Source organism: Vigna radiata, unplaced genomic scaffold, assembly GCF_000741045.1.
Source record: "Vigna radiata var. radiata cultivar VC1973A unplaced genomic scaffold, Vradiata_ver6 scaffold_223, whole genome shotgun sequence".
NCBI lineage: Eukaryota > Viridiplantae > Streptophyta > Magnoliopsida > Fabales > Fabaceae > Vigna > Vigna radiata.
The window spans coordinates 1-20,977 of NW_014543246.1; the positions used below are offsets into that span (position 1 = coordinate 1).

At 31.3% G+C, this 20,977-nt stretch overlaps 1 protein-coding gene across 1 annotated transcript; it reads right to left on the bottom strand.

The window, feature by feature from the left end:
• Positions 1-2,057: 2,057 nt before the first annotated feature.
• Positions 2,058-17,021, bottom strand: LOC106753321 (pantothenate kinase 2). Its single transcript, XM_014635120.2, has 22 exons — positions 16,543-17,021; positions 15,752-15,961; positions 15,508-15,560; positions 15,025-15,141; positions 14,313-14,432; positions 14,111-14,205; positions 13,927-14,020; positions 13,637-13,768; positions 12,907-13,019; positions 12,616-12,808; positions 11,565-11,773; positions 11,438-11,482; positions 11,286-11,334; positions 8,599-8,681; positions 7,700-7,816; positions 5,070-5,133; positions 4,715-4,861; positions 4,459-4,617; positions 4,109-4,192; positions 3,237-3,431; positions 3,073-3,144; positions 2,058-2,464 (listed from the first exon to the last, which is right to left on the bottom strand). The coding sequence occupies exons 1-22, from the start codon at positions 16,703-16,705 to the stop codon at positions 2,375-2,377; spliced, it is 2,604 nt and encodes an 867-aa protein (XP_014490606.1). The 5' UTR covers positions 16,706-17,021; the 3' UTR covers positions 2,058-2,374.
• Positions 17,022-20,977: the final 3,956 nt, after the last annotated feature.

Sequence of the window (20,977 nt, forward strand, 5' to 3'; positions counted from 1 at the left end):
TAATAATAATAATAATAATAATAATAATAATAATAATAATAATAATAATAATAATAATAATAATAATAATAATAATAATAATAATAATAATACAGTTCTTTTCATGTTTAAAATTATCTTTTTTCTTATAATAATTTTTATAATTATATATAATATTAATCATTTTCATTTTTTATTACTTATACAATTAAGAGTATTTTGGTAATTTTTAATTTTTACTAATTAAATTATTTTTTTATTTGTTACTTCGATCAATCTTAGACTAATTTTCATAAATTTTACTTCCAAATCTATTGTCACCTACTCCAAATTCCTGAACAAATAAAAATCAACTCACTCTCAAATCTTCTTAAATTCATCCTCGCCAGTCTCCTAAATTCATTTTCCGAAGTGAACACGTGATCGACTACTATTCATCCCTATAACAACCTATTTATTAGTTTATTTAAATCAAATAGTGTCACGTACCATCAAACCTATTACAATTATATATATATATATATATATATATATATATATATATATATATATATATATATATATCGGTAAATAAATGCAATAACACTATATAGTCCTCAAAATACCAAATGGTAAAATTAATATCATAAAGGGACGCTTTCAATCACAATAATGTGCTAAAAACATATTTTTCAATCATCAACATCTTCGTTTATCATGTGCTATATTCCATTCCATAAACATACAACATATTCTTCTACAAAACAACAATAGAATGCAAATATTGGATTATTAACTTGTCTTACCTGCACTAATGTGTGTTCTGTTTTATTCAAAGAATCCCTTCACAGCCTTCTGTCAACTTTATCAACATAGATAAGCCTTCAAAATCCCACTCACACAGTGACAAAAACTTACATCAAGTTCAAAAGTCTTATAATCTTAATCTAGCAACAAATGCCAGAAGTTTTCATTTAAGGTTTAACTGCTACGTTATAATTACTTTATTTTAAAAATTATTAATAAAATATTATTATGGCTTAAAAATAAAGTGAACAAAATTAAGACGCATTGAAAGTGAAAGATATAAATTCAGTCAGGAATAGTTTGTATACTTGCACAGTTGTCCAAAAAAATGTATATATTTCATATTATTCAAAGGCCTGATAAATAAATAAATGTTTTTTACATTAATTAAAATTAAAATTAAAACTAAATAAAGATCTTTAAATACTTAAACTATATAGTTTTAAACATAATGTCTTAGCAAAAAAAAATGCATGAATATATTTATTTTAAATCTTATTTCGGAGAATATACATTATATATACTTTATAAACAGATATTAGTTGACAGTGGTTTGTTTGTTAGTAGAGGAATTTAAACCTCGTTCCCCCCAACCTTATAATTCTCTATTCTCTATAAGTAAGAAAGTTGAACCCACATCCTCTTCCACTCACACCTTTACACTTTCATCTTACTATACTATCTTTGTAATATTTTATTTGAGTTAAAATAATATTGAAATACATATATTTACTAAACATTTTTTATGGGATAATTTTCCCAATTACAGTAATCTTAACAATATACTTACTGGAAATATAATTCAAATCCATGAAACAAAACTTTGTGTGTTCTGTACAAACAAGAGGGAAAAAAAATGAGATTCCTACTATCTAAATATTATAATTTATAACATAGAAATAGATAAGAAAAGAAACAGAAAAACTCAAATAAGCCAGATTTTACAAATAATAGAGCATTGTACACAAACCATTATTTTTTACCAAGTTTCGTAATTTTTATGTTCCTTGAGCCAGTTTTTAATCAATCTTACGAAACTTTAATCGAACTAGTTGCTCTATTTTTTTAATCTGAGTTTGACTGCATCACTGAGCATACTAAAATTTCGCATCTTCTTTAGCACAATGAAATTCAAATTTTATAGAATTAAAATAAAAATAAAATAGCTTAAGGTAAAGAAATCCTTCCTTCAAAGGCACTCTTAATCATTTTTTACATAAAAAGATTTCCAGTCTTGTTTACCCATTGAACCAAAATAAAGAGAAGAATAATTTCTGGTTATAAAAAACACATTCAAAGGCAGATCTTAATCATTTAAGTTCCTGGGATGAAAGGATTGAAGTCTTGTTTTCCCATTGAACCAAAATTAAGATAGTGATGATTGTTGGTTACAAAAAGCACATTCCTTACAAAAGGATTATAGGATGATTCACTATTTTACAAAATCAAAGCTTCAGAGAAAATGGTTTTCGCAACCTTAAGCGCGTTTTACGTTGAGCAGCTGAGTATTATGGCAAACAATTCTGCTCCCAGAAGATTATTCTATATCCCCTCCAAGGATGGATGCTATTGACACATTGGACTAGGAGCTCGTATGATATAGAAGCTTTCAGTTAGCCGGCTCGTATTTGCAAATACAGTCGTATATGTTCCCTTTAATCAGCTTTTCAGCAAATCTCTGATTTTTCACCATTGCAAGCTACCAAAATATAAGAAAAAGGGAGAGGGAAAGAAATGTGTCAAAATAGCCCCTTAGACGTAAATCCATCTTATTAACACTATAAGGGACAGTAATAGGCTTCATTAAAAATATAAAGTAATTAATGGTGCAGTTTTACATTCATATTGACGTACAATAGTTGGAAATTAAATAGCACATTCGCGACTCTAATACAGAAGTTATGAATATCATAGCAATGAAAGAAGAAACCATTAAAATGTCATAAATCTGAAGATATGAATGTGCAATAAGGTTGCCTATAAACTATGATGATTGGATTAAGTGCTGTTCAGAGGCGGATGCACAAAAAGAAAGAACTAAAAAATGTGACTATAAGAAGACTGACAGTGATGCATAATCACAGATATGGCAGCGTGATAAAGACTTTGCATTTAATGAATCCTAATGAGTTCAGGAATTCACGCAACAACCAAAGCAGACAAGTTTTCAACATGGTCATGGATAAGAGAACAAGAAATCCTAGAGAAGAATTAGAGTTAACTCGGTAAGTATACCATGAAACACAGATAAAAATGCCAAATTGAAATTCAGCTGACTGACAGTAAGTATAAGCTACACGAGCTTACCTTCAAAGCATCACACTTAAACCGGGCATTGAGATTGGTATGAAGAGCTCTACCCATGCCTTCCAAAATTATCTGTTCAACAGAGAAAGCTCAATTATAATATGCATCTTGATTTCATTACATCCATATTGATGTTATTAGATAAACAGAATTGTTCTCCCCACCAAATCGGCATCTTTTGCAGCAGCAGCCAGCTCGGAGCTGACCTGCCTAAAGTCTATACAAGGGCTACCACATCCATTCTCAACAACCATCAAGGGAACGGAAGACGAATTTTCTCTAGGACTGTCCAAGGTAGTACTCATTGCATCAACAAGCAAGCCACCAGATTCAGCAGCTCGCCTAAGAATGTCACAGTGCTGTAAGATAGAAGAATTAGTTCACTGTTTAAACTAATTCATGATCATCACAGATACTGCGGTTGAGGTGAAGTAAGGAAATTGAATAAAACAATTAGGTCAATGATATCAGAATCTTCCATTAACACTTAATAAGGTACCACGGCAAATACTTTCTTTTACCAATGATGCTGAAAGAAAAACACATGAGTTGACACTGAAAAAATGTTCTATCAGTTATAACCATTGTTGTTTAAATCACGTAAATGCTGGCCTACTTGATCGTTTAACTTGTAAGGGAAAATCTACAAGACAAGAAAACAAATTGCATTTTATAAATTTATACAGCTGTTTATTTGGAGTTAAGAATACAAAAATTAAAGGGAAGATCACGAAGTGAAGAAGAAAAAAATTAGTCAACTAAAGTGCTACAAAGACAGATTTTTACATAAAATGCCCCTTCATCGGAAAACTGTGCTTTTCATAACATCATTGCATGCCAAATTTGTGTTCATAGAGATTTATATGCTAGGAATTATATTGAGCATGAAATTTTACCTGGAAAACATTAAAAAGAAAAACAAGAAAGTGGTAACTAATTAATGGTAAAGACATTCATATAAATCTTACAAGGCAATTCTCCAACGTCACAAACATTACAGAGACCAATAAGTTGAAGTTCATGAAAATACACAAACCTTGGCAGCCTCGGCAACAATGTCAGGAAGCTCCATTGCAGTCACATCATTCAAAGCAGGAAGGGAATTTGCAACCAGGACCACCTGCACTCACCCATTATATATTCGAACTACACACTCGTAGGCATAGTATAGGACCAATGATATGGATATTGATTTGATTCATTATAGCATTACCCCTGTTTACTTGTCTACCTAGAGAACAAACGTAATTATTTCACGTCTATACTAAATCAAGACACCATTATTAAATTCGTGGTTCTTGAGTAGTTAAAATTCATATGAGTTCATTTCCTGCGTGAAAACCCATTCCATAATACAAATTCAAATTTTCTCCAATAAAAACTCACTTCAGTTCCACGACGGAGGAGTTCTCGTGCCAGTGGAAGCATCCCAAGAACAATGTCAGCACCTGAATTATCCACAAAAAGTAAAGCTCTTCTATGTGGTGGTGGTTTCTTGTCCCCAGTTCCTAATATTCTCTCCTTAAAGACATCAAAGTCATCCACCTAGATGGAAAACAATTAGCTTAATATTCAACAATCAATCATGATAATAAATAAGAAAACAAAAACCCTCATCATGAATATGTTGAACAAAACCTACTCGCCAGGGTCTCTGCATTTTGTTGCGACTCATTCTGTAAATTTCAATAATAGTTCCTTTATTATAGAGATCCACACATGCACGAGATCCCCAATCAAAAATGTTTGCAGCAAGAACACCTTCAATTAAAGTAAGTAGTCTTGTTTCCTGAAACAAATAAGACTTTCAACCAACATGATTTATGAGAAACAAGGGTGACTTAGGGGCCTACGAATATTGATTCAGGTACATTGTCACGTCCACTCACGTGAAAATGTATGTCAGTTGCATATATCATCCACTACACTAGAAAGAACAAATATTGACTCCTACCACCAATTTTTATTCCTGGGATTGTATTATTAGTAAGGCATACCTCATCCAGACTATCAAGCTCCATCAACAAATCAGGTAAGACTGCAATTGATGCCTCATTTTCCCTATCATAGATATAAAAATAACAAATTTAAGTGATCAAGAATAAGGACGTTATGAGGATAATGTAGGTATAATGATGACCTTAACTATGTATAGCAGGGAAGTCCTCTTTTTTTATTTTAGATTTGAGATGTAAGCCTAAAGCTTGTATCTTTTACAATGCAGCAATGTGCGACTAGATATATAAATCAAAAGACACTTTAGTTTTTATCTTGAATTAAATCCTTTGCAAATCCAACCGTATAAACTACAAACAAAAGAAAAAATCAAGGTTTTCATGTTGACTCCAGTCAAAATGGGTCCAATCATGGTTTTAGCAATGAAACACAATACATCTAAACAACTTTTTTGCCAAAATTAAAATAAGCCAAATTATGAACAAGTTCCAAAGGAAAATTCTTTCAATTAAGAAAATAAGGATATGCAACGAAAGCAGGATGGTGAGATCCCCAGAATCAACCCAAAAGAGCATATTTTGATTTCCAAATGTTTTTATGATGTTTAGAATATTCAGATTTTTAAATGGGGATGCCCCTGATGATATTCTGTTAGAGTTTCCTTTACTTGAATTTCTAATTCTAAATAAGTTTTACATTGTGATATTTTTATTTTTGAACATTTTACCTTCTATGGTTTGTTTCTGTTAGCTTAAATTTCAAGTAAATCCAATGATAGGTTAGATATTTTAGGGATTTCAAATTGTTATAAGCCTACACTTGCATTCTCATATATCTGTATTATTATTTTCCTTCATCTTTAATCTCTGGCAGGTTAGATATTTTTATTTTACAAAGCTAACAGACAAATGTCATGCAAAAAAGCAAAAGGGTCTCAATGAGAACTGGTAAAATGATTGAAAGAACCTTTCAAGAGAAATATAATGGCGGATGTTTAACAAGGAAAGTTTTTTTATTTGTTTTCATTGCCAAAAACTAACCATAGGGAAGAAGAATGTTTGTACAAAGATAAACCTTTTTTCACTGACGTTTGCAAAAACAACTTGGTCATAGTGAAAAAGTATTGCAAGTTAAAGAAAAAACAACCTGAGTAATAGCACATATGACAGGAAAGATTGATTGAAAAAAATAACAATGATGAGTATTTATTTGTGGCATCAAAAGAACTCAGTTCGCATGATTGAATATTTGGCTTATTTGACCGTGACTGCACCAATCACATGACAAAATGTTTTTTTTACTTTTTCCTCCATTGACAGGTCAGTTCAACCTACAGTCATTTGGGAAATGGCAAATCTGTGCAAGCCAAAGGAAAAAGAATAACTTTTATATCAACCAAGAATTGTCTGATGATTGTCACAAATGTTCTCTACATTCCAAAACTGGATAAAAATTTCCTTAGTGTTGCACAATTGTTAGAAGTGAATTTGAAGTCTCTTTCAAAGAAAAGCATTGTTTTATCATTGACAAACATGGAGTTGGAAATAGTTTTTATGTGCATTTGGATATAATTAAAGATCATGACTATGGACAAAATTGATGAAAGATTGTGTCACATAAAATTGACATCATTAAAGTTCATGCAAGATGAATTTGAGATGACAAATCTTGGCAGATGGTCTTTAAAGACAGGAGTTAAATTAAATTATATGATGACAATAATTTAAGTCAAAATATTTATTGGCAACTTGGTATTAAAATTTATGATATCAAGTTTGAGAGTTCAAACTCGGAATTTCCATGGCAAAGTTCAAAAAGGAATGTACAGTTATGGGAATTTCCTTTACTTGAATTTTGAATTTTAAATAAGTTTCAGATAGTGATTTCGGTATTGTTGAAGATTATTTGTTTCAGATAGTTAGTCTAAATTTCAAGTAAATATAACGGTAGATTAGATAGCTTAGTGATTTCAAATTGGTTACACATAAGTATTCTCATTTATTAATTTGACTTTGTATTTCCTTCATTTTAAATCTCAGTATTCTTCTCTGCAAGTTCCACTGTTTCTATATTTTTATTATAGAAAATATTTCCAACATATTCATATTGAGTCCCAGCAGTACCAAAATCCAAGTTCACAATTTGACCTCTGAAGGAGATTTGGATTTTCAGGTGGATTTAACAAGAGACCTCTCCCAAAGAATGAGTAAGAAACAGAAATAAAGTGTAGACAGGAAAGAAGAGCCAAGAGCCCAATTCTCCCCTTTTTTTTTTCTAATTATACTGAAGAAGTTAAAATTCAACACCATCTCCTTATATAACCATTTGATTGCAGTGGAACATGCATTCTACATAAAATTCAGTGAGCCAGAATAATGCTAATGCATTGCATCATGTCACACAACTAGTTGACAGATACTTACATCTAGAATCCAAGTAAAGATCTCATACATATGGCTCAACGAAGATAAATGAGAAAAACAAGTAAAACCCTTTCCGGAACACACTTTCCAACAAACCATTATTGGATGAAATATATGTAAGTACACTAAATGAAGCACGATCCAGTTCTTATTTTATAGAAACTACTTGCAATTCGTTAAATAATAAAAATGTGTTGGAAAAGAACATGCCAGAGAGTGTATTTATAGCATTTTTCAAACATAATTACCTCTGCTTTATACTTATATAAGCATCAAAAAAATGGAATTCCCTCAGGCACTCTTCCCTCATTTCCAGTAGTCTGGCCAGGCCTAACTTGCCGTATGCAGCAGGTTCCTCCATTAACCTATTCAGTTGTTGTGTAAGTTAATCAGTTAGAAGTGTATTGCCAACCAAAGTTAATAGTTTTAAATACTTATTGATCTCAATGTTTGTTATGTCGACAAAAATGGTACAAAAATGCATCCGCATATAACTGAAATTTAAAGCTTTTATTCCAGATATGCCATAATCTACAAGAATAGTAAACATATCAGGCCTGGAAAAGTGGCAAATAAAAATAAGTTATTCATAATAAGAGAGAGTAATGGAGCATAGATGGAAACAATCACATAGCTGGTCGTATGAAGACTATAAAACATACTAATCTGACCATGCTTAGAATGTCATAGAGGTAGTATAAACATAAAAGTCAAAACTCAATTTGTCATCATTGGGAAAAAAGTAAATGATAACCATCAAAAACCAAATAGCACGTTATGCATTAAAAATGTCATTTCCTTAAATTAACCAGGTCTTTTTCTTTACAGGCTTTCGTTAGAGAAGTGTCGGTGGAGGGTTAAGATAGGGAAAGACCAACAGCAGAGTCAGGGAGTTCGGCAACCAAAGTTGATTTTAATATGCTTTTTTCTTGATGAGTTCTGAAAAACCATCAATTACACTGGTTGAAAGCTTCACTCACTAAAATCCTTTTAAGTTAAAACTAATCAAATTGATTCTGCAACAAGGATCAAATAAATGGTTGTTACAAGAAATTAACACTAATGCAATTGATCAACCATAAAATAATTAAATAGTAACAATAGGAAGGAAGCCACGAAAGCAGCAACGTCATGTCAATATAATTACCTAGTCAGGTGGGCAGAAAATGCACGAGCAAAAGCATCACCCCTTCTTTTGGCATCATCAGTCCCACCTTCACTTGCTACGGCCTAACATATTTTAGTAAGGATATCAAATGTATGGATTGAGCATAATCAAATCGAATTATATTGGATGCGTTAAAAATAAACCATCATCCATAATCCATTCAAAAGTTCAGTTCACCCGTGACTTGTCTAATAAAAAACTATCCAACTCATTCATTAACCATTTTTTATAGATGGAAATCCAATCCACCCATTTAAATATTTTTATAAAATAAAGTTCAATATTTATTCACAATTTCGTATCAAACAATGTGGAAGATTCGTTCCTTGGAGACTTATGCTCAGCCAATGAACTTTGGACTACTTGACCCTATGAATTACAAAAGTATGTTGGATAGTTCACTATTTATCTAATAACAAAAAGTAATCATGTCCAACTAATCCATTGGTTTTTGTTCTATATTTGGAGTTTTGGTTAGATTACAGTCGGATGGTTAGTGGATTAAGAGATTGAATTATACTTACATTATATATTCAATATTGAATATTTTTCAACTCTTCAAGATGTTAAATGTGTTTATTTTTTTATTCAATACTTTCTTTATAAAAATGTTATGAGGATTAGTGGAAGGATATAGCAATCATTCAACCAAATAGGTTAGGGGTTTCTATCCAACCACCAACAAGCACAACACATTACACAAGACTGGTACCAGAGCAACTACACTAATCACTCCATACGATTACCTAGAATACTGTGAAGGTCAAAGCTCGAGTGATGACATTTAACACTGATAAAATCATAATTACTAAACAGAATTTATGTTCATAATCCACAACAAGCTTTCTCTCGTAGTTTTTAGTGTTTCACTGATTCTCAGATTAATAGTCATACGTTGTATATGCCCAGCTATTAGATATATGTAAGCCTCCTTGGCATTTTTGGCAAATGCTCCTGTTGCTAAATAGACAAAAAGAAGACCGAAGGAAGCACCAATAAGAAGAGTAGATTACACAGTTTTCAGTCTTGTGAATAGGAGAGAAGGAGATCAAAAAGAACTTTGGAGGCAATGGTCGAGAGAGATCTTATGGCAAGTAATATTCCTAAAACTTTGGTTTTTGACGAAGCCAAATGGCATCATATGATCCATGCAACCAGCCTTATCTGGTGAGATAAGGTTCTGCAATTGCTTGTTGTTAGTCTTGTCATCCAATAAGCTTTGAGCATTATATATATACATACATATATATATACATACATATATATATACATACATACATATATATATANATACATACATATATATATACATACATACATATATATATATATATATATATATATATATATATATATATGTATGTATGTATGTAGTTTATGGGTCACGCTAACAAGCCCTAAGGGCATTGGGCCTTAACTTCACATTACCAAGTGCTTCTAATTATTTGGAAAACAGATATTGAACATTTTTTTAGTTTCATCTTTTTTATATAACAAATGTCCTTTTTTCAATGACAAATTTCTATTATTTTTTTTTTACCAGTGCCTTAAGGATCCTAGCATTTGTCATAATTTATTTTGTACCCAAACTACTCTGAGAGGAAAGCAAAGTCTAGTTACATTTTGTGTGTGTGCATATATATACGTGTGTATGTGTATATAGTGGACAAACCTCACTTCATGAACTAGCTTTTGGGGAGAATTAAGCCTAAGTTCAAATTTTAAGACTTATATTGCTCCCTTTTTTATGGGATAGCAGGATCTTTTTTTCTTCTTTGCATGCTAATTACGAAGATAAGGTTGTCAGATTTTTAAAGAGAGATTTCAACGTTAGACATGAAAAGAGACTACTGAGAGGGATGTAAAAATACAAGTAGTTGGAGATCTTGAAACTAGGACTTGACTTGTGAAAAAGATTAGATGTTCAAGTTTGACTTATTTATTAATAAGCTTAAGTGAAAACTTAGAGTTGCCTTGTTATAAAAAGTAAAATGTAGCTCTGTTTATTCGGCCCATGTATAACTTAATTATTTTTTCCTCTTACTTTAACATTATCTTTTTTTGATTAATTTTAACTAAAAAAAGATAAATGATAAATATAAGTTATTTTTAATAAAAATTAGTAGTAGAAGAATATTTAAAACTGTTTTCATGAAAATTATATTAAAGAGCTATTCACAAGCTCTTGATGTCAACTGTTTAAAACTTGAGTCCGGTTAAGTTAAATAATCAAGTACTATCTCAAGCTTAGGCTTTTTATTTAACTAAACAAACAAGTAATTCACGAGTAGGACCCAATTAGTTCGCAAATAGCTAAGGTTCGTTTCACCCCTAGGTGAGACTAAGCTTCTTGGTAAAGTTTTGCCTTGATGCTTATGTTCATGGGTTTGTTTAAAGAGGAAACCCGATCTCATGCTTTGCTTTGTACTTTTCTTTCTTTATTCTCTTGTAAGTTTTATATGATATATTGACATGTGTGAAAAATATTATTACTCATTTAGTATCAGTACAGTTATAGGGATACCTTTTAACTTTTTCATATGCAGAACATAGTTATACGGATAGATTTCCTTATCAGGTGCAAGGATATTCTGTCTACTGCCATTGCAACATATGAAAAGAAAAAGGATGATAGCAGTCTACTTGTTTTAAGACAGAACTGTTACCTTGGCCACAAGATCAGGCAAGTTTTCCGACAAAATTTTGAACCAATACCTACACAGATACAAATTTTGCATCAACCACAGAAGCCAAGCACTTGAGACAATTGAAGCCTTGATTTGCAATGAAACTAAAAAAATTACAATACTGTGCTTACTCTAATTCACTGTGATCTGAGAGATCAAGAGTATTAGGTTCATACCTGTGGAGATATAAGTCGTGTTAAGAAATAAACTAATACAATATTGATAACAGAAAGCCAATGTGTTGAGTATGATACATACATTTTCGGGTCTGCTAATAGTGGAAACACCTCTAAAGTGGGTACTAGATGAAGGACACCAACATTTAGAGCGCTAGCATCAGACCGCAGAATACTTCCTTTTGACAAAGGAACTTCAAAACCCCCAAGTCCAGTGGTTCCAGGACGAGTCATTGGGACAGGGGCAGTGATCTCAGTTCCCTTCTGCAGAAACTTCTCCATCCAAGAAATCTGCACTAGAATTGCTAAAATTATAAAATTTCCTGACAGATTGAGCTGCTTCTACAAATAAGAAAAATAACAAAAAAAATGCCTCTTAATGGCATACCAGTTTCTATAACCTCTAAATTCAGTCAAAATCATGCAATCAAGCTGGCAATGGCAAGTATTCAAAGTTTTTCACCGCCTATTGCTTTATTAATTCATTCATTCAAGAGCTTCAAAATGAGTCATGGCACAGGAAACTGAAACTTCAAAAATAAAAGCCAAAGGAAAAGACACAAGAATACACACACCTCATAAATGGCAAGGACCAGAAATTTTTAGGGATTTATAAGAACAATAATCAAATTTAAAATATAAACAAAGAAAAAAAGTTTCTTTTTTCACAAATTCAAATCATCATAAATATTTACTAACTGCCAAGGATGTTGACACAGTTAACAAATTTTTCACTCCTTTCTTTTTCACATTTAATGGCTTTCTCCATATATAAATATATTTTAGTGTCTTTAGCGAGTAGACAAATATTCCAATTCCATTGAATATGATTCCTTCCCACGGATTGTCATTCAAATTTGTAGATTCTACATTTTCTGAAAAGACGAATTATTCAGAGAATCTCACTAGTGGACTTACTTTATTAATTTCATTATTGCTTTAATAGAAACCTGAGTCCGAACACTATATTGGGACATTCTTGATGGTAACAAGATTGATAGCCAAAAAAATTAATTCCTATTAATTTAGCTTAAAATTTACACCATAACTAAAAGTTAGAACACATTTAATTGGATCGTTTTCTCAAACAGGTGATCAGCAAACATTAAGGTTTTCCAATTCCTCTCCCTTGCCTTCTCATTCAAATCCCTGAGTGGGGGACCATGAATATTGCCTCCCGTATATGGAGCACCCATTGGGAATCTTTCAACTAATTGATGCACCATGAGATCATCTAAACCATGCTTTTCGTAGCTCATAAATGCACCTAATGCTCCGAGAAATCCTTCATGTCGCAAAAACATTGCTTGTGCAGCCCCATTGGACCTGAAAGACAAATATATAGATCTTGACAAAATATAACAATTAAAAGAGCAAATATATAAAAGATTTTGCTACGTTATGTCATTATAAAATTTATGTACCAGAAATGAATTGCAAAAGAAATAGCATCCATGGTATAGGCATGACCCCGTATAAAAAATCCTCCAAAAAATATTCTCTTCAACCCAAATCGCAATGCATTTAAGTAGGCTATCTACACAGAAGAGACAAAAATAACAGAATTCGTGAGCTAAACGATGGAAGAACAGATATATCCTGATAATGCCAGAAAGCATGATCTAGAACTAGTGTCATGCATCATCCTCGTTATTAGATAAGATACGTGAGTGTCCCTATTCATGTCTTTTCTTATAGTAGGTGGATCAAAAGAACATTTTTCTAGAATATATTTCTAATAAAAAGAACATATTTCAAAATTAGCATGCTGTCATTTAAAATTTAACCAAATTAGATATCTGCGGTTTCTGAAAAAAATTAATGAAATTTTTAACATAAAACGAATAGCTCTTTCACAACAAAATATAAATGTTTTAAGTACTTTTATGGAGAAACTCTGTCAAAGATACATGTTTTCATTATTTAAATTCATATTTAACAATATCAAATTAAGAATACACAGAATTGCATATTGTCTGTGCGTCTAATATTTCCACAAGGTACTCAAGAGTAGAAAATAACAAACTTACAAAAAAAAAATAAGCTTAATGAAACAGTAAAAACATGAGCCCAAATGTATCACAAATTGCATGCACTTTTCCAGCTTGATTTATTGCTGTACAAAAGATAAAAATATTACAACTGTAAGCTCACTTGGGCAATATTGTATGATATCATTCGCAAAAGAGAGAGTGATATATCTTCAGGTCTGTAATCTTCAAGCCCCTTTTTTTCTGAGGTAGCCTTGCCAAAACTTGAAGCAATGGTAGAAGCTGATAGGCCGATCTAGGGTAATTTAGTAACAGTAAATACTGAGTTGTGATTGATAGAAAAAGAATATCAAATGACTCATATCAATACAGTCCTGAAATTAAGTAAATTTAGACCAATTTTTCTTTTAAATGGATAAATATCATGTGGCAATGATCAATTGAGAAATTTACCTTAGCATAGTCCATGCCACCATAAATGTCCCCAACAAGCATGTCAGTATTTCTATTATCTCCTTTCTGACTCAGCTCAAGTAATTCATCAAAGCTGGAAGTCATTTTAATAAACCCTTTTGTAATAGTTCAAATACAGAAGTCAATAAAGGGTAAAAAACTGGAAAGTCATCAGAAAAATGACCTCTCACACTTTGTTAACAGCCTGCCCAGGCCCCAATAAGTACCACCACCAACATTAGTCCCACTGATCCTCTCAAATTTTCCATCCCCATCAACCTGTGTTTAGTCGGATTAAGATAATGGATTACCACCAGTTTGTCTTGATAAAAAACACACCAAAGAAATCAGAAAGATAAATAAAATGAGGAACTAAACAAATATACCTTGATCATGCTTACACCAGATCCAATATTAACTAGAAGATATGGAAACAAATCATTAGGGTCAATTTGAACAAACTCTTTCTGGCCCTCCATGTGCGTAAAAGCTTCATGACGAATCGCCTACTAAGAAGTGATACGACATTTAATTAGTAATCATCAATATAAGTAGGCAAGAAAGAATTAATGGCATGGTCACCTGCTCCAAAGCATAGATGTCTTTATTTTAAGAGAGAAGAGCAAAAATAGATCTCAAATACAGAAAATAGAGTTGTCAGCTATAGCTATATAAATTAAGTGAAAAGTTAAATTCTAGTCTTATTTTCCTTCAACTAATTCACCAATAAAACAATGAATCAATAACTTTGAATAAAATTTAGAGCAGGTTTTCCCACACTCTGGTCAAAGTGATAGCATGCCAATCTTGGCAATTGATCGGCTCTCTACCTTCTTAGACAAGGGGAAGCACTATAAACTGTCTAAAGAAAGAAATGTAAAAAAGATAACCCTTTTTCTTTGATTATTTATCACAATAAATAACGAGTACCTAGTTACAGTGGTCTTATCCTTATTATAACTATTATGCAAGGAAAGGAAATTATACATATAGACTTGACCTGCAAATACATTTCAACTCACAAGATGGTCTTGTCACTATCAAGATCATTCTTAAAAAAATACAAGAGAAACAGATAATTTAAAGAGTTGGATCCACCTTCAGCAAGAAATTTGCTCCTGCCACAAGGCAGCTCATTTCATCTTCTTTGTCGAGAACAAGTCCAAGTCTTTCTTTGAAGAGGTCAGCAAATTTGTGTGCTCCACCACCAGTAGCCTTTGTCACAAGATGAATCCATTAATGGAGTAGTTCAATTGCATTAACACCAAACAAGAACTAATGAACTACACAATTATAACAACAGTCCCTTTAAAATCAAGTGCTATAAGCAATATCGGAAACAAAAGGAAACATCTTTGATGTTCATTATTATACAAAAGGGAGGAGGGAGGAGGCTGATTATCATTTTCACAACAACTACTTTCAAATGTGATAAGCAAAACATAGATTATAGCTGTTGTGCATGCAAGCACAAGCCAAAATGAAACAACGTGTGTTTTGGAGATTTACTATATTCCTCCAGCACAAGAAAAAATAGCCCAGCTTCTGAAAATGTAGAAATAGTCAGAGAATCCAAGTTACCTTAACTATGGCATTTAATTCAGTTGAGCCATCAGAATAACGAGATTCCCCTCCTGAAAACCAGAAAAATTCAATAATCTTGAATCCATTAAGTTCTGAAAGCTATTAAACTAACACATAAGACACAACAAAGTTACAGGATGATATTCAAGCTCAAAACATATGGTGCTGATTTAGCAATCAAATGAGGTAGAGAAGAGACAGATAAAACATAAAATAAGTAAATTGAATAAGATAGTAATACCACCGAAGTGAAGCTTTTTTGAATAAATGAAGTCTAAGCACTCGCTAATCTTCCGAGTCTCAAACTTCACAAAATGAAGCCTTCCACCAAGAATAGGATAGCTTCTCCTGTTACTGGGAAACCCCAGTCGATTCTTCACATTTCTCATCCTTTTATCATTGGTTGATTGATCTTGGTGTCTTGAAAAGTACACCAACTTTATAAGAGATCCTGCCCATAAATTTCAATAACCATAAGATCCCGCCATCCTTCAAATACTAACAACCTTTTTCTCTGAAATTAACAAGAAACTTAAGAGTCGCACGTCATTGGGGGAGAATCTACCATTGCTACCGTTCAATCATTTTTTCATTATTATTTTCCCCTCGTAAAAGGATGATATAGCACACAATGAAAGATTGCAAAGAGCTGGTTACGTTCAATGTTTTTTAAGATATCATAGCTATCCTCCACAGCGGAAACAGTCATCTTTGAACTGGATACAATCGTTAGGGTGGCAAAGCTCTCGCTCCAAAACTTTAGAATTCAAACTTGAAACCATTGATTAAAGGCGCTCTCAGGAAGCATTTGAGTTGAGAAAGAAAGTTGAGCATAAATTATAATTGTTTTACATAATTTAAAAAACTGGGTATAAAACATAGTAAGCATTGGACAAATGAAAGAAAGGCTTAAGCCCCCACTATAATCACACTTCCACCACCGTCTATCACTTCACATCAAATATAACTAAAACGAAATTAGGAACAAGTTCTAAATAAGGAACGGAAACACGAAATATGAATCTAAACTACCTCCAATGTCAAGAGCGAGGTACGATATATCATGAGACTGATTGGGTAGCAAAATGGATGGATACTTCTCTTCCACGTTTCCTTGAATTTCTGCTTTGCTGAGATCCAACAATTGAGGCCGCGAACTCGACCGGTGCATTGAACTGCTACCTGTGTGCGCCATCTCTCTCTCTCGCACACTCTCTCAGAGTCTCAAAGTTTGAACGACAACTTCAATGCTTTTTCTGCTCATGAAACGCACGGAACTGTCACTAGCAGATGACCCATTCTGCTTGACCACTGTAATCTAGTCAACCCCACCAAACCACTACATCCTTAACCTCACCAAACCACTACCTCAATTTCAAGCCACGTGTGGACGCTACACTGGATCAACAAACGTAATTTTCACCCCTTCCCTCTTTCCCGTGAAAATAAAATAGGTATTAATTACAAATTACACGACTGAAACCCTTTTGAATTCACACAAGTAAATTTCTCTAATTACATGGACTGAGAAATATCATTTCAAATTTTGCAAATGGGATTTTTAGTTTTCTACCCCACCATGATAAAATCTTAAGCTTTATTGGCTTCAAATCCAATTACTTATTTTATGTCTTGTGGGAGTTTGATTCTTTTTCACCACAGCATGAATAGGAGCTGGATTTGGGGAAAGAAAAAGGACTAAGAGAAATTTGTCATTTTTAATGTGTAATTCAAGATTTGGCTTCTACAGGAAAATGTAAATTGAAGTAATTAATAATATTATGTGAAAGTTATACACAATAAAAATAGTAAAAATTAAATATACTTATTGTAATAAGAGTTTAAATTGGTAAATGAAACAGAAATTCCAAAAAATAAAGTCTGATATACTTATTGTATCAACTTATTTAAATAAAATTATTTGCACCCGTAAAAAAAATATTCAACTTTTGAAAAATAAATAAAAGGTATTAAAAATTATGAAAATAAAATTATTTTAAAAAACATAAAATTTATCTCATTGTATTGTTTTGGATTTGTCAACTAATTTATTAACACTTTATAATGTAATATTTTATTAGTTAAAATACTATTTTAGTCTGTATTTTTTTCGGCTAATTTAATTTTAATATTTTTTTAACAGAGTCCTAATTTTCGTCACTCAATTTAGTTTATTTAACTTCGTTTAAATAATTAATAATAAGTGAACAAGTAGTCATATTTTTTAAATATTTTAATTTTAATTAATTTTTTTAATTTTAAAAAAATTATTTACGTATCAAGTTAACATTGTAAGTACAAGTATTTTATATTTAATTTGGTTAATATCTTATTCAGTTCCAAATTTGTTTAAAATGAAACGATTTTGTATTTTTTTGAAATTGAGGCAAAATTAAAGTATTCTGGATTAAAGTGGTATTTTGATTAAAGTGGTATTTTCATGTCTTATCTAAAAAATCTAACAAAAAAATATTATCATATAAAAAATATATTAAATATTTATAATTTAGCTTAGAGTTCCGATACACATAAAACAAAAACATAATATTGATTTTCAATACTAACAAACATAAAATGGAAATTGTTTACTTCCAAGCTTTAACACCACTTTGTCTACATTAAATCAAATAGAATATTTTCATTTACTCACACCATTGAAGTGATAATCACAAAATAGTAAGAAACAAAGTAGACAATAAAAAAGGTAAGTTAATGTACCAAAAGACTTTTCATAACATTTTTTATATATTAAAACACATAAACATTCATATCAACATATCCTACCATCGTACATACTACACTTTACCATCCAGATACGTGTATTGAAATAGAAACCTAACACACACTTATGGTGATCTCTATTGTTTTGCAAAGTTATTGTCAATGAGTTTCATCCTACTAAACAAAAGGTTGACCACTTTCAATGCCATAAGAACCCTGTGACTATTTTTATGAAAGGATCTTTTGCTCCTCTCATCACATATACACCTTTCACTACTTTAGATTTGATGGTTACTAAAGCGTCAGAAAAACCCTCATTTTTAATTTCTTACATCAGTACATGCACTACTAAAACACTATTGTAAAATCTACCCACTAGATTCATAGAATTTCGCTAAACACACATACCACATTCACCATCAATAACACACTCATCATCATCATCAAAATATCATACATGAACGATAATCATACATATTTACCATTGTGCTTTAACCGTACTTACATTAGTATTTAAAATCCATAGAGCATGAACATTTTCATTTAAATATACATTAAATCAATAGCACTAGAATCCAAAATAGTCCAAAATAGAGAAAAGACAACTCGTAGTAGGAGGCGATTATCGACACAAGACCACCACTCAATGCCATGCGTTCAAAGGCCACATTAGATTTCCATTGGTTAGCCATTGCTCAACCCTATACCACTAGCCCTCAATGTTACATTAAAAGACAAAATTTCCTCTAAATGCTTGTGGATAACCAATGACCTTTTTAAATGACCAATTTGGTATTTCTGACTCAATGGAGGGTTCTAAAACATGTTTAGGTGTTAGAATGGATACCAATTCGATCAAATGACCAACTTCTTGATTATCCAATTCAACATCAATTTTAATCAAAACAAACATATTTCTTACAACAATCACAACAACAACTCAACATACCACATGATCAATTCAAACCAAACCAAACATACAATACAAGAAACCAATACAACAACATTTGTAACCAATTCCAAATCAATTCAAACATACAAGTCAAAATTATTAAAATAGCAAAACTCAAAACAGGATAATTAATTTCCCTTACCTGACAGATCCAAAACGCTTTAGGAAGCTTAAAGCAACTTCAAACACATAAAAAACTTTATATGCTCATAGGAACAATAAAAACACCATCAAAGTATATCCAACAAAGAGTTATATTGATGACTCAACTAGAAGAAAGAAATTATTTGGTTAAAATTAAAAATCACCTATAAAAAAGTTAGATAACTTTAGAAAAGTTATTTTGAGAGAAATAGTTTATTTTTAAAAGGCTTAATACCTCTATTGGTCCTCATATTTGTGTGCAAATCTCAGTTTGGTCCTCAAGTTTTGAACTGTCTCAATTAAGTCATAATTTTTGTAAAAATGCACACATTTTATCCTAACCGTTAAATTGTCTCAAACGGCGTTAATTGATGCTGAGATGATTTTTTTATTTTAGGCTTAATCCCTCTCTTGGTCCTTATGTTTGTGTGAAAATCTCAGTTCCGTCCTCAAGTTTTGAACTGTCTCAATTGGGTCATAATTTTTGAACTGTCGACAACGACGACATTTTTTAGTTTGAGAGGGAGAAAAGGTGTGAGTCGGGGGGTTTGAGGGTGGAGGAATGAGTGAAATGTGATAAGTGATTGGAAGGAAAAAGAAAGACCATAGCCACGTGGATTTAATGATTTTAAAACATAAAAAAAAAATACACCTCAATTCAAAGTTAACGTCGTCTCAATACACTTAACGGTTGGGGTAAAATGTTGTAAAATGTTTGCATTTCATAAGGACTTGAGGAAAAAGTATGATAAGTGATTGGAAGGAAAAAGAAAGACCATAGCCACGTGGAGTTAATGATTTTAAAACAAAAAAAAAAAAATACAACTCAATTCAAAGTTAATGTCGTCTCAATACACTTAATGGTTGGGGTAAAATGTTTGCATTTCATAAGGACTTGAGGAAAAACTGGAGGACCAAACTGAGATTTCCACACAAACATAAGGACCAAGGGAGGAATTAAGCTTAAAATAAAAAATTCATTTCGTTTGAGACAACTTAACTGTTAGTGTAAAATGTATGCATTTTTACAAAAATTATGATCCAAGACAGTTCAAAGCTTGAAGACCAAACTGAGATTGACATACAAATATGAGGATCAATGGAAGTATTAAGCCTTTTTAAAATAATTAAACTCCTTTATAACAAAATTATTTATGTTAAAACCTTATAATATTAGCACATTTGAATCTCATTAATTTTAAACAACTATTAAAATATCATTTTATAAGTTTTTACAAAATATTTAAAAGTTTTTACAAAATATAAATATTCAATAGTACTTGTGATTTTAGCTAAATACTCTATCAATATATAAAATGTTATTAATTTTACTTATATATCATTTCGCAATCTCAATATTTAATTTTACATAAATAAATGACTTATTTATTTAACAAAACACATACTTATATAACCTTTCCAATCAGAAGTAATTAAATATTTATTTTACATTAAAAATAGTCATCATAACATTCTATTTTCTTAAAATTACAATATATTAATGTAATAAAAACGGGGTGCAAAAGACGAAATTACACACATATAAAATTTAATAATAATGCTCATATTCAACTATTCTCATAATTTTGTTTATCTACAACATGACAACATTAATATAAATCAAACAAGTGATTCATTGTAAATTCAAAA

Excerpts from the sequence above, each read along its gene's own strand:
- LOC106753321 (XM_014635120.2), bottom strand. The coding sequence starts at position 16,705 with ATGGCGCACACAGGTAGCAGTTCAATGCACCGGTCGAGTTCGCGGCCT. Across the intron at positions 13,769-13,926 it reads GTGGCATGGACTATGCTAAG|ATCGGCCTATCAGCTTCTAC; the intron begins GTAAATTTCTCA and ends AAATTACCCTAG. Across the intron at positions 3,432-4,108 it reads TTGTTGCCGAGGCTGCCAAG|CACTGTGACATTCTTAGGCG; the intron begins GTTTGTGTATTT and ends TCTATCTTACAG.